Here is a 17264-nt window from a genome sequence, read left to right on the forward strand (position 1 = left end):
TGTGAATTAATGTGCTGCTTATATGTTAGCAATGTTTTTCTGACTTTTCATCTCTACATGTTCTGAATGGTGGCTGGAGATCTGTCTGTCGTTCATCCAAACTCACAAACACACATTTTTCTTGTTTGTAGCTCTAATTTTGTTTTGCTATTTATTTGCGCACATTTTTGTCAGATGTGTTTATTAAAATAAATGGAAGTTTAGCATGAATACATTTTACAGATATATCTATAAAATAAATTCACATTTAAATCTTCTTAACATTTAATTCTGCACAAATGTGTCTTGACATGTTTGAATATTTATTTAATTGTTTGTCCGAATTAACTTTCATTTTGCTTCCATTTTCATTAATTTCATTCATTTTCAATCCTTTATGATTGCAGTTGATTTATAATCTTGGCATGTCTTTTTCTCTTTATTATGCCAGTGTAACATGCCTTAAATTACTATTCAATATCACATATTTTGTAAATAAATTTGGCTTGTAAGAGAATTAAAGTCTGCATTTTTCTGCATAAGTGTCAATTTCACGCTGCAGTCACAATGAAAGAAGTTCATGTTGTATATCAACTGCCCTTTTCTGTCTTAAGTTTTATTTGCTTTATTTAATATGTCGACACCAAAACTAAAATTTTCGCTCATTCTATGTCTTTTGAACTCTAGAAAGTCAGCGGATCTGGGCCAGATGGACCAGTCATCAGGTATGAAACCAAACACCCTTAATTTCACCACAGTTTACCCCACGTTTAACTTCATTTGTTTTTGCTGTTAGTCATTTTTTGTTAGTTTCATGTCTCATGCTGATATATTACATCTTATTTGTCTTTTCTGTCTCCTGAAGAGCTTGAGGTTAAAACCTCTGCTGATCAGGGTGAGAGCAGCAGTGGTCTGCCAGTGGATGATGAGCTTGATGGACTTCCAGTCTTTGGAACAGATGAAGATGATTGGGAAATAGACAGCAGCTTCGCTCAGAAAGCTTTCTCTCAGTTGGATGGGAACAGCAATGATAAAAATGAAAGTCAAGATGGAGTGCCAACTAGTGGTGCTGATGCAGGCGAGTTTGGTGGCCTTATATAATTAATTAAGATTACATTTTATTGACATTTCATCTTAAATATATTTCATCACATACAGTGAAAGAGTAAGCGAAGGAGGATCTTGCTTCCTGAGAGCATGTCTTTAAAAGGAAATGTTGTCTGCATGTTTTATGCAAATGACTAACGTTGAGCATGTGGTCGCTCATTTAGGGTGCGTTCACACTTGTCATGTTTGGTTCGATTAAAACGAACCCTGGTGCGATTGCTCGGTTAGTGTGGTTCATTTGAACATATGTGAACGCTGCCATCCGAACCCTGGTGCACACCAAACAAGCGGACCGAGACCGCTGAAAAGATGGGTCTCGGTCCACTTCCAAACGAACTGTGGTGTGGTTCGAATGATATATGAACGCAACACGGACCAAAGACATGTAAACGAACCAAAAACAGGAAGACGAGACCCTAAAAAGGACAGAATCCTCACGCATGTCGGTTTTTCTTGTCATAGTCGCGAGTTTGCCCATGACAGGCATCAGACACGCGTCTCCACGTAGCGGATTGTTTGTGTGTGAGACGGATGGATTCCCGCCGCTGTTTTGACTACTTTACACATTTTATATGCTCTTCACGAGTTCCCAGCTGACCAAAATACCATCACATGCATGCTACACACACACAACAAGTGCATTTACCTCAGCACACAGCACTGTTTTGGATGTTCGGTAAGTTCCGTCTCAAAATAGGCAATACGTCATAAAATCCGACCAATCAGGTTGTGAATGTATCCCTATGCCTTAAGGTTCGGTGATAAAAATGCCAATCTGAACACTAATCGGACCAGGACTAAATGTTTTTTTTTTTTTTCTTCTTCTTTTTTTTTTCTACTTTGGTTCGGACCAAATGAACCAAACGAACCGAACTACCAGTGTGAACGCACCCTTAGAATACTCCAAATTCATTAACATTAGAGTAAGGTTAAGAACTAATTCATGTGTGTTTGAATGTTTTGGTGAAACGTTCTCTTGTGCAAGTGTGCGTAGTGAATGAGATGCGTTGTTTTTAATATTTATGCAGTAAATCATCATTTAGATGTGGATGAATTATAAATTAGCATGTAGCTGAACTATTGTGGACTTTTAAAAACTGGGCTTGTCTCTGACTACAGAAGAGAATAGCTCCTCTACCAATGGAACCTCAGAAATGGATGTGGAGAGAGCGAAGGTTTCTGAAGACACCCCTGTCACCCCCTCATCAGACACTATTATAGGTAAAACAATTAAATTATGCTTTATACAATGTAATTTCAGTAATTCTGTTGCTTCATCTAGAATAATTTACTCTGGTATAAGTACAGTGGTTTTATGATGAGCTTGATGCCTTGTTAAGAACATTATGGAACTGCATATATGTGAAAGTGCTATTTTTGTCCTCCTGTGTCAGATATCCAAGACGTACAGTCTGAGCTCAGGATTGAGTCATCGCGAAGTGATGCCATCGTAAGTTTAAGTGGAAAAACAGTGACAGATATTGGGTGTTAACAGAAACATGCAGTCTGTGGCCACTTTAGTAGTTATATAATACTTTAAAGGACCCACTTTTGCTCCCAAAATTTTTCATGACATGATTCAGCAAGGTGCTAAAGGTGATTATATTATTAATATTTTTTGATTATTGCGTAGGTGTACAGGTGCACCTTAATGAAGTGGCCACTGAATGTATGTGGTTGAAGGTGAAGGATTTTTGTCTGCTTGTTAATGTTGTTTTAGTGTTAAATGGGACTATGCTGTTTGATAATAGTGCCTTTCATTCCCAGTTACAGCCAGAGATTCCTACAGAATCCACAGATGGAGAAACAAATTACTCACCTGTAATAAGAATTAAGGATGAGCCTATTGATGAAGACTACGATAAAGCATTAATACCCCAGTCCGACGCGAGCCGTATTAAACAGGAGCTTGAAAATAATGAGAATGAGGTAAGATTTGGTCTTGTTCTGTGCAGCGGTGCTGTTCAGTCTGTTGTAAAAACATGTCCTAAATGACTTGTGACTCATTTCAGGCCTCCTCTGCATCTGATGAACTGAGGATTAGCTCTGTTTTCTCTGTCAGTGGAAACAGCAATGATGCAGTTTCGGGTGAGAGCACAAAGATTTATTTTGTCTGTGCAGGACACTGTTTGTCATCGGCTTTACTGTTAACTAAAAAATAACTGCAGTAATTTGACAAAGGTTAATAATAAAGATCTTATACATAATACAGATCAAATACATAAACTAATATTTATGTATTTGCTTCAAAATAGCTTTTTTTCCCATTTAGAGAAACCATATCACTAAATCACCATCCATTTTACCAAACAGCCAGTGACGAAAATAGATTAATATTGAAAGCAGAATGTTTCGTGAAAATTAGAGATGTAGCGATATTTAAGCATTTTCCCAGAATCGGGTGTCTGTTTTGTAATATCGGCCATCTTGTGGCCGCTTTGAGAATTGCGCGCGAGACCGCCATTAAAGCGCTGTGTCTGAGAGAGATGAATCAACAACGGTGTTCAAAGGTAAAATAACTGGCATTCCTTAGTTAATTAACTTTAGTTAAAATAACCGCCATTAATGCAAAAATGAGATGTATAAAAATAAGATATGTTAGATAAATTCTTAAAGGAACACTCCACTTTTTTTGAAAATAGGCTCATTTTCCAGCTCCCCTAGAGTTAAACAGTTGAGTTTTACCGTTATAATAATAATCAAGGAACTTGCGCCTGAATGAGAGTATAGTTCCTAGCCATATCAGCCTAGAAAATCACAACTTTTCATTTTCCGTTGGTCTTAGTACACGATTTAACTACAGAAGAGTCAAGTTTTAAATAGGAAAAATATCAAAACTCTTTGGTCATTTTTAAGCGCGATGCTAACGGTCTAATCAGATTCAATGAACTATGCTAAGCTATGCTAAAAGTGGTACCGCCAGAACCGGAGATCGGCTGAATGGATTTGAAAACGGTAAAACTCAACTGTTTAACTCTAGGGGAGTTGGAAAATGAGCCTATTTTCAAAAAAAGTGGAGTGTTCCTTTAATGTACTTTCAACTTGGCGCTTAAAAATAGAGACAAACTCAGAGTCACGTGCTACGATAAAAGACGTAACTTTATATGAATTAAATAAAACATCCATGAATAAGTGCATGTTGGAAATAAAATCGCTGAATTTAATTCTCTCTGTGTGTTGTCTGTGCTGAATTTGCGTTCATAAAGCCGTTAACTCGCTGACTGCGATCAGATGCTCCATCACGGCCACCGTATGTCAAGATCCACTTGTTTAAAACTTAAATTATATTAACGTCGTCTATATAGTATTTAGTTAGCTAATAAACATCTAAATAATTACAGCTCTGTGGAAATTAATTATCTCAGCGAGAGACGTTCTGTGTTAAACCATAGATAAAAACAACGCTCTGTTAGCAGGTATTTCATAATCTAGAGACCGACAAAAACATTATTGATAATTCCGATAAAATGCCAGATGAGATGGACTCGCTTTTTTTGTTAATTTTCCATGCTATATTCATTGCCTGTTTGTTTACCTTATAAAAGATTTATTTAAAAAAGACATTTTAGTGACAGTGCGCTATTTTTTTAAATTGTTTTGCACTCTTTCAGACTATTTATTGATGTAGAAGTTTTTGTTTTGTATGTAAAATTGCAAAAAGTACAGTATTTAAAAAGTGTTAAAATGGCTTGTTCAGTGCTGTTATAATTGTCAAAAACCAAAAATAAAACAAATGTTTTCTATATATCGTTTTTTGGGCAAATAATTGGTTTCGGCATCGGTTATAAAAAAATCAGTCTCTCTCTCTCTCTCTCTCTCTCTCTCTCTCTCTCTCTCTCTCTCTCTCTCTCTCTCTCTCTCTCTCTCTCTCTCTCTCTCTCTCTCTCTCTCTCTCTCTCTCTCTCTCTCTCTCTCTCTCTCTCTCTCTCTCTCTCTCATTTATTTTTATATATATATATAACTTTCAAGACAGTAAAATATGTCAAGTTATGTAGTAATCATTAATATTTTGGGTTTAATATAAGGTTTGGGATCAGTAAGTTTTTTTTTTTAGAAAATGAATGTTTATTCAGCAAAGATGCATTAAATTAATCAAAAGAGACAAAGACATTTATAATGTTACATTTTATTTCAAATAAATGTGGTTTGTTTGAACTTTCTAGTCATCAAAGAATCCTATAAAAATGTATCACAGTTCCTAAAAGAAAATATTAAGCAGCACAACAGTTTTCAACATTGATAATATTTAAAAAAAAAAATGTTTCTTGAACAGCAAATCAGATTTCTGAAGGATCATGTGATGCTGAAGACTGGAGTAATGATGCTGAAAATTCAGCTTTGCGTCACAGGAATAAAGTGCTTTTTAAATTTTTCAAATAGAAAACAGTCATTGTAATATTTCACAATATTACTCTTTTTACTGTATTTTACATTTGAAAGAAATGCAGCCTTGGTGAGCATAAGAGACTTATTTCAAAGACACTGAAAAAATCTTACAAACCCAGTAGTTTACAAATTTGTTTCTAAAATGTTTCAATGCATAAAAATACGTTTTGAATTGACTAATTGAAAGTGACCGTTTGAACTGATTTGCAAAAAATAATCAAACTTATTAACTTTTGTTACAGAAGTATCAGAGATGCTATTACAACATCCTAGGGAGAATAAGAAGGATTGCAAAATTAGTCTAATAATGATACGATCCTTAGGAATTTAATGATCAAAATTCAGTTCATGAATTTCTCTCGATCTTTGATGAGGTTGGCAGTCATAAGAGATCATTTACGAATCCAAAAATGGCAATCTAAGGTTCCTAAAACCTCTTCTGGTACAAGAAGCTTTGACTAACATTTTAAGCAAATGACGTTACAAGTATACTGCAGGGGAAAATATAATGCTAAAACAGTGCAGAATGTGGCCTTTTGATGCAATAAGAACAAGAATGGTTAACAACTTTTAGCTCATTTGTTGTTTGTTTTCTTGCAGCGTCTGTGGCACACTCCCAGCCATCTTCATTCTCAGTAATGTCCCAGAACACTGCTTCACTCAGAGGGACCACTATACTTATGCCAGCCCAATCCCAAACTCAGCTTCAACTCCGGCTGCAGCCCAAGGCCCAGATGCATCCTCAAATCCAGACCCACGGCCGAATGCAGCCACCGATGATGCCGCAAACCCACCTGCAGCCCCAGCCTCCCCAGGTCCACGCTCCTCCACCCACAGTGAGGATCTGCTGCTCGGGCTGTTCTAAAGTCCTCCAGAAGGGTCAAACAGCGTTCCAGCGAAAAGGCTCCAACCAGCTGTTTTGCTCCACTGTTTGTCTAACTAGTTTCAGTTTACCCTCGGTTCAATTTACCCCCATTATCGCTCCTAAGAAAACCTGCCACCTCTGCCTTAAGTGAGTACTTGTGTATTATACTTTTTTTTTTTCTTTTTCCATCTCGGTCAATTTGAGTGTACAGATAACTGAAAAAGTGTATTAAATTAAAGGTGCGGTAAGTAGATTTTGAAAAACGCTGTTGGATATTGTTGATATTTGAAATCATCCCAAACAAACCCACCCCTCTCTTCATTGCTCCGCCTCCAAAATGCTCACTGCAGTTCTAACCACTCCAAATCAGTCTCGAACCCTGGCCCAGCCGCTGCTGACATGCGAGGCGAGTGCACTAACAATGACAAAACAGTGGTTTACTTGCTCAACTCTCACTAGCTGGCCTCTGTTACGCATGTAATGCGAGTGGATGTATGTTTATCACAGCTGACATGCAACAAAATGCGTACACAAGAGTAAATACAAAGTGTTTGTTGTTAGTCGCCAACAGTACAGCAGCTCCAGACAATTAATGACACTCAAATCCAGTTTTACTCGCGTGTGAAAGGGAATCAAAGCAGCCTCCGCGTCTGTTTTTAGGCCTTCCTGCTTAGCTCTCTCCATCGCTGGAAAGTTTTTGTAATATAAACGTGGGTCCTAAAGCGCTTGCACAGGCATAAAACTTCATTCTAGTTATTCTTTTGAGCTCTTTTAAATTGTCGCATTTCTCATTCGGCAGTTTTTTTGTTGTTGGTTGTTTGTTTGTTTTGTTTTCTTATTTTCAAATCTCCCTCTTGCTCGATCTCTCTCCTCAATCGTCATATGCCCCCTAATGCTAATTGGTTAGACATTTGTTGTTCGTGTTGGCCTGACTAACTTCCAAACAGTGTTTTTGAAATTCTACTGAGTCCACCTTTAATAGTTTACCTAAAAACATGTGTGGCTTTCTTCCATTGAACTAAAAAAGAAGTCCACCAGGAAATCTTTGCTCCTTGCCGTACAACAAAAATATTGGGTTCTTGGGGCTGTCAAGCTCCAAAAAAATGATAAAGAATGAATAAGTTCATACAACATGCTTTTTGTCATTTTGGATCTCATTTTGTTGTATGGAAAAGAACTAAAAATATTATGTTATTAAGGAACTTGGAATTACAAAAGAGTCAATAAATTATGACAGAATTTTCATTTTTTGGTTGAACTATCCCTTTAAGACGGAGTGAATTTTTCTCTACTTTTAAATGTGGAAATCCGTTATGTAACTGATGATTCAAATATTTTATTTTATCATGCAAATTAAATTACATGATGTATATTTTAAAGGGATAGTTCACCCAAAAATGAGAATTTATCCCTTGATTTTCTCATCTTTCAGACTAACTCTGATTGTGTTCTATTAAAATATATCCTGAATCTTCCAAGCTTATAATGTTAGTGAAGGGGGCATGAGATTTTGAAGCCCAAAAAAGCGCATCCATCCATCTTAAAAGTAATCTATATCATTATAGACTATATGACTCCAGGGGGATAATAAAGTCTTTAAGCAAAGCGATGGGTTTTTGTAAGAAAAATATCTATACTTAACTTTTTATTAAAGGTGACTTAGAATTAAATATTGAATTTACCTTGGCATATTTGAATGACAAGAGTTCAGTACATGGAAAAGACATACAGTGAGTTTCAAACTCAATTGTTTCCTCCTCCTTATATAAATCTCATTTGTTTAAAAGACCTCAGAAGAACAGGCAAATCTCTACATAACACCGACTGTTACGTAATATTTGCATATGCCAGCCCATGTTCAAGCATTAGACAAGGGCATAACGTAATTAAAGGGGCCGCAACCTATATATCGTGCATAGTTAATGATGCCCCAAAATAGGCAGTTAAAAAAATGAATAAAACAAAATCTATGGGGTATTTTGAGCTGAAACTTCAGACACATTCAGGGGACACCTTAGACTTATATTACATCTTGTAAAAAGACGTTCTAGGGCACCTTTACTATAATAACTTGCTTTTGACAGACTGCTGTATGCATTAATTTGCGGCGAAAGCCTAATCTCTGATGCGACGTAGGATGTAGGAGTATCGTAATATTAGACACCTTATGGTTCAAAAAATAGGGCTGGACAACAAACTGAAGGTCCTCTTATATCGAAATCCTCCAACATTTCTCTTTAAAAATTCTGGTTTTAGACTTTGAAGTCATGACCGGTGTTTTGTTTTGTTTTGCTCTATCCTCTGCGCTTCGCCGTTCATCAATAAATCTTTTATGATGGATGGATGCACATTTTTGGGCTTCAAAATCTCACACCCTCCATTCACTACCATTATAAAGCTTGGAAGACCCAGTATATATTTTATAATAACTCTGATTGTGTTTGTCTGACATAAGATGGTCATATACACCTAGGATGGCTTTAGGGTTGGTAAATCGTGGGATCATTTTCATTTTAGGGTGAACTATCCCTTTAATGCAAATTATACTAATGGAATGTGGAATTGATCATTTTATTAAACTACTTTATTGTTCCAAAGGGTCATTGTCAATCTGAAGGACTTGATAACCATCCCCGTAGGCTCTATGAACACACTAAAGGAATTTTGCAGCCAAGCTTGTCTAAGTATTTATAAAGACAGGTATGAAGATGCACCTCCGGATATATTTACACACTGCAGTGTGTGTAAGTTGGTCAAAGAGGTAAGGCTCAAATTATACAGATGATGCGATTTCACTGTTATGGCTTTTGCATGTATTTTTTTGTTACTCCCTTATGGACTGAATTGTTTTGATTAGTGCACTTTGTGAAGTAGATTATATCTAAGTGCAGTACGATGCAATGCATTTAGTTTCCCAAATAAACGGTACAAAAGTTATGTTCACAAACATTCCAAAAAATTGAAGGCCCTCAAAATGGCGTAATCCGGCTCGAGGGTGCAATTTAAAATTTAAAAAGCTTGTTTTCTCTATTATCCTGCATTTTGAGCTAATGAGCCATTTGCACAATTTGCTAACCTTGTGAGAAGTCAAGAGTCTTGTTTTACCATTTTATATTTACCACTTTAACAATCAAAAATGTACATAGATTGTTAATTTAAAAAAGAAACTCACCAGGGAAATGTAAATAAACAATAGAAGGTAAAATAAACCATTTATAATTGTACTCAGCCTTTAACTTGATATTCAATCAACATTTCTTTTCGAAAACATAGTCCTAACACAAACCAAACATATCTATAAAATTAGAGGGAAGTGATAGGTGAATAAACTGTAAACTTGTCCCTCAAATCTGATCCTGGATCAACAAAGATGTTCCAGGAACATGTTGTACTTGGTGAAATCATATTCACCTTGTGTAAACATTCCTTTGGCCCACTGCAAGGTCATGGAACATCAGGTCAACTTGGAGTCCATGCGGTTACAGTAAATGCTGTGTTTAAGCCATTAACTTTTTTTTTTTTTTCGCTTTACAGATACAGCATGAAGTGACTCATCTGGGTGCTGTGCACAAGCTGTGTAGCGATGAATGCTTTGCACGCTTCAGATCCTCCAGAAATCTCTACATGAGCTACTGCGAGAACTGTGGCAACTGTACAGCCTCAGGAAACTATCACCTGGTTCAGATAGAGGATAGTATTAAAAAGTTCTGCTGCACCGAATGCATCAGCAATTACAAACAGGTACCCCAACATTAAATGACTGAACTCGCTGTTCTCTTCTCAATCTGTGTTAGTCATGCATGGCCTAATTCCTTCATTTTGAAATTAGTGGAATTGGTCATGTGGGATATGCAGGTTCAAATTTGACTTGTCTCCTGATCCCATTTCCTTTCTGCTCTGATTTTGCAATCAATAACAGTCTTAAAAGTCAAAAAATTTGATTTAAAAGCAAAATAATTTAGTGGAGTTAAAGCTGTTGTCTTTCTCACTGTGTTGCAGAAGAGTGGCAAGCGGCTTCACTGTCCCTACTGCCAAGATATCAAAAATATTGAACAAATGATGGAGGGGACAAACATACAGGGTGTCACAGAATTCTTCTGCTCTCAAAGATGTGTGGCCCTGAGTCAAGCGTCTCCCAGTTTGACGGGTAAATATTGTGTTGTAATGGAGCACCATGACAAATATCCTCTCTTGTGTGTCAAGGTCACAATTCTATCCCAAAATCAAAAGACCAACAAACATTATATTTTCCATAAAGACATTAAAGCATATTTTTAAGACCATTGATATTTTTTGCTTCATGAAATTAAGCAAATTTTCACTATAATATGAAAAAGCCAATGTCATTATGGTGGTTTTACCTCAATAAATAAATACATTTTATTTAGGTTACACTTTATTTTACAGTGCCGTAGTTACATTGTAAATACTCAAATAAGTACTGAGTACTATTAATTATCTACATGTACTTACTATAGAGTTACAGTTAGGGTTAGGGTTTGGTTTAGGGTTAGTTACTTGTAATTATGCATAATTTACTGTTATTACTATAGTAAGTACATGTAGTAACATGTAACTACGGCACTGTAAAATAAAGTGTTACCTTTATTTATTTATTTATTAGGGGTGGGGGGGGAAATCGATTCACATGAATCGCGATTCTATCTTCCACCGATTTAAATTGATTCACATTTTTTGAAAATCGATTTTGTAAATATTTATTAATGACGTGATGTCGGGTCTAAGGAAACAAAAGTCACCCGAGAGAGCAGTTCAGCAGCTGGACAGACTAGAGGAGACTTGCAACAGAAGAAGCATTATGAAGCTTTACACAAAAAAAGTGCATTCAAATAGCCACCTATAAAAGCGAATTAACATATCCTGTATCTGAAGCTAAAGTACTAAATATTGAGAATCCAATAGCGTATATATATATATATATATATTTCTAATCCCAAAAGATCGTCCACTGATCAGATCCAGCTTATAACAAAGACTATAGAATAACACAAGACGTGTCACTCGTATTGTTTTGAATGGGAGAAAGTGTAACGCGCAATATGGCGAAATAAGTCCCGCCTTCTAAATAAGAGCCGATCGCCGACTGGAAAAGTTATCGTGTCACTTCAGCGGCCGTTAGAATCACCGGTTTCTATAGGAACAGTCAGACGCGTGCCTCAGAAGAGATGCGCATTTAGGTTTGCGCATTCGCTTGATCCAGCCTGAAAAAGTTTTTTTTTGTCATGATTCGAGTGTTTAGAAACTAAATTTATGAGCCGGTTGTTGTTAGATTTCATTGATGATTTCAAATATGAAATTTAATCGTAAGGTTGGCGAACAGTTTTGGAGAATTTGATGTTTCCCCATTCAAAGAGATTGCATGATGCCCAGGATGCCCGAGAGGCGTTTCAAAGATGGCCTCCGAGTGAAATGACTTGTCTTAGAGGGACTTTGCTTATAATCACTTCCTTTTGATTCTAAATGTCAACTTTACGCTCACATAAACTGATAACATTTTAATAATGCAAAATATGCACACACTCATGCTGAAGAGGCGAATATGAAAGGCTGAGCGGCAGTGGGCTAGAGCAATAAATAATGCTCCTACAAGGTGTGTACAATTTAATAAAGTAGTTTAAATAAGTCTTGACTGTTTGGCACTAACAGTAGCTATATTGCTCTTCTGAATTCTTCCTGAAAGCACCTTCATTAAAGCGCCAGGTGAAAGGTGCCAAATATCACAAAAAAACCTTATCAGTCCCCTTAAAACATAATCTAGCAAAACTACCTGCAGAACGAATATAAACTAGTATTACGTCCTACTGAAAAATGGCAGGAAATGTTATTTATTATGAATAGAACAGTTCAATATAAGATGTTTACATGAGCCTAATGAGATTTAATATCACAGGATTTCTTATACATGGGGGCGGGTCAAGAATCGATTTTCGAATTGAATCGTAACCCCAAGAATCAATATGAATTGAATCGTTAGATTCCAAAAGATTCCCACCCATAATAATATATTATACTATTTGATGAGATTCATCTAAAGCGGGTTTTTCTTCCTCTTGTGGTGATCCATCTTTTTTTGCTCTTAGGCACCTCTTTCCCATGCACAACTTGCAAGAAGGTAGCTGTTCCTCAGTATCACCTTGCCATTTCTGATGGGTCCATCAGGAACTTCTGCTCATTAGACTGTGTGGGCAAATTCCAGGTATTGCATTCTTTGTCTATGTTTACAGTATTTTGTGTTGCACTTTCTTTAACAGTATTCTCATCGGTGCTTCTGTTATACACACAATTCAGCATGCACAATTCAGCCGGGGGAACAGCGTCTCTTGTGCGGATTATTGTGCTTTCAGTGTTTTAAAACGGTAAACTAAAGACTGCATTTTGCAACAATCGCCGATTGTACTGATTCTGGCATTAAGTTTGGGTTTAGGGAGGAACAAATGCGCACCTCTGTGAAGGGAAGGAAGTTGTGGTAGACGAAGCGCAGCTAGTTTTTAATAGTTTTACCCCAGTTAAATATCTTCTTTCTGACCATCCTTGGAAGCCAAAATCAAAATAAAATTAGCTTAATATCACAGGCCTAGAGTGTAAGCAGACGAATGTTTGATTCTCTCCTTCATCGTCACAAACAGGGCTTTCATGTTGTGTGCGTGCTGTATCTCCTCTGCGTGAGTGCGATCTCTCTTCTGGATTGCAAAAATGCAAAGTAGACAAGTGTCCTAACATTATTGCATATAGAAACAGCTGGTGACTCTGGATAGATAGAATTTGCAAGGTAATGTCTATATAGCAATAATAAATGTACGTGTATTTTCTTCATGATTTCTACAGTTCCGACAGCAAAACCGTTTACGTCAGAGCTTATAGATACACCGGTCTTTCATAATTTAGCCCCAGGCCCATTTAATACCGGGTTTCGGTACCCATTCCTAGTTCTAACACTAGTTTAAATAAATAATAATGGACCATTTCATTAACTTATCTAGTTTAGGATTTAGCTTATTTTACATATTGTTTGTGTGACTTAGCCTTGTATTTATAAAACGTACACTAACGTTCAGTAGTTTGAGGTCGGTTTGATGAAGTTTCTTTCTTTCTTTCTGAAGTTTCTTTTATTTTTAAACATGTAATACCTGCTTGTAAAGCTTTATATGCTTTCTTTCCTCCACAATTTGTTTGTTGGTCTTTGTAAATCAGATCATGTGACTGTTTCTTTCTTTTTCTTCTTTAGGAGAAACTGAATGCTTCTGTACCTCATAACCAGATGAATGGAAACTCTCATGGACCGCAGCCTCAAAGCGCTCCCCCACCTCGGCCCACCACCGATCATCTCCAGCCCACCCAAACATCAGCCAATGTGCCTGGCCCAAGCTACAACCCTCCCCCACCTTTTGTACCACCCTCAAATCAAAATCCAGTTCCAACTTATGTGCCAGCTCCTGGTGTGGTTAACTCACAAGACGCCCAGCAGCAATGGCCAAACAAGCCTCCCTCATCCTCTGACACGATACGACTCACGTGCAGGCAGTGCCAGAATCAGTTTAGCTCTAAGCCCGAGGTTTTCCAGTTTAAGGTGCGGCTTCCAAAAGTGGTCACATGAGCAAAAGTGATATTACTGTGGCTGAATCACAGCTGTATTGATATTCAGAACAACAGCACAGTGTGATGTCACTTTTATAAAACACAAACATAAACTACATAAACTTAAGACAATATTAGACAGATGGTTCATTATTTTTCCTGCTCTGTGATTTTTGAAATTCTTTTGTAGTTCTTTAAAACATTGTTAAAACACCCTCTTTTTTTCTTCTCTTAGGGTCACGCAGGGTTGTTCTGTTCTCGAGCGTGTTGTGACACATTTAAGAGGGAAAGCAACGTGAAAGCTGTGTGCGAGTACTGCAAACTAGAGAAAGTTGTCAAAGACATCATCACATATGAAAAGCAGCCCAGATCTTTCTGTTGTGAAGGTTTGCCCAACCTCTTTACTTGATTCTTATATCAGTGGTTATTAACTGGTCGGTCACAAAAACAAAAATGCAATGGCAGTTGTCCTATTCAACCCATGTGATGCTTATTTTGCATATTAATGGGCCTATGAAATTCCGGTTAACTAGCCACCAGGGTGGTACCCTGAGAATTAAATGTTCCTCTAGGGCCATTTACCTGATTGCATTCGCACCGCAAGTAGGAACTCTGGAGTGACGTAAGCTGGCTGACAGCAACATCACTTAAGTGTGGCGTTAAACAACAACTCTGTAGCATAAAGGAAGAGAAGTGCCTGGATTTTAGCATTGGTCCATATAACACTGCTTTCAGTGTTCGTAGAATTAGTATATGCAAACTGTGTTTTTACAAGGCTTTATAAAAATGGCGAGTGCCGATATTTCATATGGCGTTTGGCAAGTCGGCATACAACATTCTTATTGTGCTATAACTAAACTAAAAATGTTACCAGTTCCTGCGGTTCGAACATGCCAAAGAGCGGGTACTTTTGCCGATAGGAACTATGAAAACATTCCTCCGGTGCGAAAGCCCGTGAAATTTCATTTAAATGTTGGTTCTTAAGGAAATTTTTACTTGTGTAGAATAAACAATTTAGCTCATGTTTTTGGTGCCCATTGATGTACAGTGAAAAAGCGTGAAGAAAAACAAGTTGAGAACTTTATTTAAAAGTTGATTATATGCCTAACTTTTTCACATAAATTTACTTATCTTTCATTCTTTCTGTTTTCTTTTATAGGTTGTAAACTGCTTTTTAAGCATGATCTCGCCAAACGGCATGGAGGTCAATGCAGGGTTTGTGCCTACTGTCAAAACATGACCCATAAAACCATTCAGAACTTCTTTGGGGGCAAACTGGAGGAGTTTTGCACAGAAGAGTGCATGTCTCTCTACACCGTGCTCTTTTATGAGGTTAGAGATGGCATTTATTTTTTTATTTTTTTTTTATTTTTTTTTAAGCTGTAGTTGTCCTTTATCTCTTAAAGGTGCCCTAGAATCAAAAATTGAATTTATCTTGGCATAGTTAAATAACAAGAGTTCAGTACATGGAAAAGACATATATTGAGTTTCAAATCCCATTGCTTTCTACTCCTTATATAAATCTCATTTGTTTAAAAGACTTCCGGAAAACACGCGGATCTCAACATAACACCGACTGTTACGTAACAGTCGTGATCATTAATATGTACGCCCCCAATATTTGCATATATGCCAGCCCATGTTCAAAGCATTAGACAAGGAAAGGCAGTATTAACGTCTGGATCTGTGCACAGACAAGGTAAGCCAGCAAGAACAACAGCGAAAAATGGCAGATGGAGCAAAAATAACTGACATGATCCATGATATCATGATATTTTTAGTGATATTTGTAAATTGTCTTTCTAAATGTTTCATTAGCAAGTTGCTAATGTACTGTTAAATGTGGTTAAAGTTACCATCATTTCTTACTGTATTCACTGAGACAAGAAAGCCGTTGCTATTTTCATTTTTAAACACTTGTAGTCTGTATAATTCATAAACACAACTTCATTCTTTATAAATCTCTCCAACAGTGTAGAATTAGCCGTTAGCCATTATCAAACTCATTCAGAATCAAACGTAAACATCAAAATAAATACTTTACTCACATAATTCGAAGCATTCACACAGCATGCATGACAAACATCTTGTAAAGATCCATTTGAGGGTTATATTAGCTGTGTGAACTTTGTAAATGCACTGCAATATAGTCGAGAGCTCGTGTGGCAGGGAGCACGCCATTTAACACTAGAAGTCCCAGAGATTTGTAACCCTCCTTTAGCCAAGTGGATGCTAACTGGCTAGTCTTTTGGCTATCATTAGCATCAATTCATGTGTAAATATGGTCATTACCTGAGCAATCTGCAGGGGGGTTGGGGGTGTGTGTGTGAATGGTTGCTTGTGGCTTGTTTGTATGTGTGGGGGAGGGAGGGCTGCTAAAAGCAGAGAACTTGGGCCGGTTTCAGAAAGGAGGTTAAGTGAAAACTCTGAGTATGTTAACCCTGAAATGAGGGAGTGCAAGTGATGTTTAAAAAGTTCACTCATTCACACTGCAAAAATGCTTTTCATACTAAGTATTTTTTTTATCCTATTTAAAGTAGATTTAAAAAAAAAAAATCTTAAATCAAGATGGATTTTCTATATGAGAAAATTATATATGATATTTAGTCTTGTTTCCTGGGGGGATCTAAATTAAGTGCATTTTACTTAAGTAAAATGATCAATATCTGCCAGTGTGGTAATAAAAATAATCTTAATGCAAACGGAAAGTGTTGGAGTGTCTACCCAGGTGAAAAAAAAGTGCAGTAAAATACTCTTTATTTTAGTACACTTTTACACTTCCATAATGTACAGTGCTCTATTTCCGTGCACTTATTTTGTACTTAATATACTAAAAGCTCTTCTTTAGTACTTCTTAAGATAATCTTAAGAACATCTAAGTGTACTCAACTGTGCTATTTTGAGACACCATGAATTTGAACTAAAATGTGCTTTAACATACTATCTCTGTATAGAAAAAATGTATTTAGTTTCCACTTGTAGTACACTTGAACCCATCTTTCAAACACTTTTAAAAATGGACTTATGATGTATGTCAAATATAAGATTAATATATAATAAATATATACAAAATGTATTTATAATATATTGCCAGGCAGTGCCAGGATTGTGAGTGATTGCTGGAATGTACTCACTCACTTTTTAATATTATTTGTAAATATGTGTACAAATGGTTGGTTTCTTTTTTTTTATTTTGTACTATTTTTATCAATAGATCTCAGCAACAAAGGAAAAAAAAACATGTGTGTTGATTTCTCCCTAAGATGGCAAAGTGAAACACAAGTTTCCTTGAAGTGGCTCAGCATGGCCCCACATTGTTTACATAACAAAA

The 17264-nt window shown here is 36.6% G+C and overlaps 1 protein-coding gene across 2 annotated transcripts in view; it reads left to right on the forward strand.

Moving 5' to 3' along the window:
* si:ch211-266o15.1 (zinc finger MYM-type protein 4) overlaps positions 1-17264 on the forward strand; it is a 37853-nt gene that overhangs the window by 8259 nt on the left and 12330 nt on the right. For both annotated transcript variants that reach the window (XM_067366949.1, XM_067366950.1), the window contains exons 2-15: positions 667-704; positions 845-1057; positions 2206-2307; positions 2481-2536; positions 2854-3015; positions 3099-3174; positions 6073-6484; positions 8936-9098; positions 9872-10078; positions 10337-10484; positions 12439-12554; positions 13584-13925; positions 14169-14319; positions 15093-15265. In XM_067366949.1, the coding sequence (XP_067223050.1) occupies positions 689-704; positions 845-1057; positions 2206-2307; positions 2481-2536; positions 2854-3015; positions 3099-3174; positions 6073-6484; positions 8936-9098; positions 9872-10078; positions 10337-10484; positions 12439-12554; positions 13584-13925; positions 14169-14319; positions 15093-15265 (2337 nt within the window). In that variant the 5' untranslated portion in view covers positions 667-688. The remainder of the gene's footprint in view (positions 1-666; positions 705-844; positions 1058-2205; positions 2308-2480; positions 2537-2853; positions 3016-3098; positions 3175-6072; positions 6485-8935; positions 9099-9871; positions 10079-10336; positions 10485-12438; positions 12555-13583; positions 13926-14168; positions 14320-15092; positions 15266-17264) is intronic.

Source organism: Chanodichthys erythropterus, chromosome 18, assembly GCF_024489055.1.
Source record: "Chanodichthys erythropterus isolate Z2021 chromosome 18, ASM2448905v1, whole genome shotgun sequence".
Lineage (NCBI taxonomy): Eukaryota > Metazoa > Chordata > Actinopteri > Cypriniformes > Xenocyprididae > Chanodichthys > Chanodichthys erythropterus.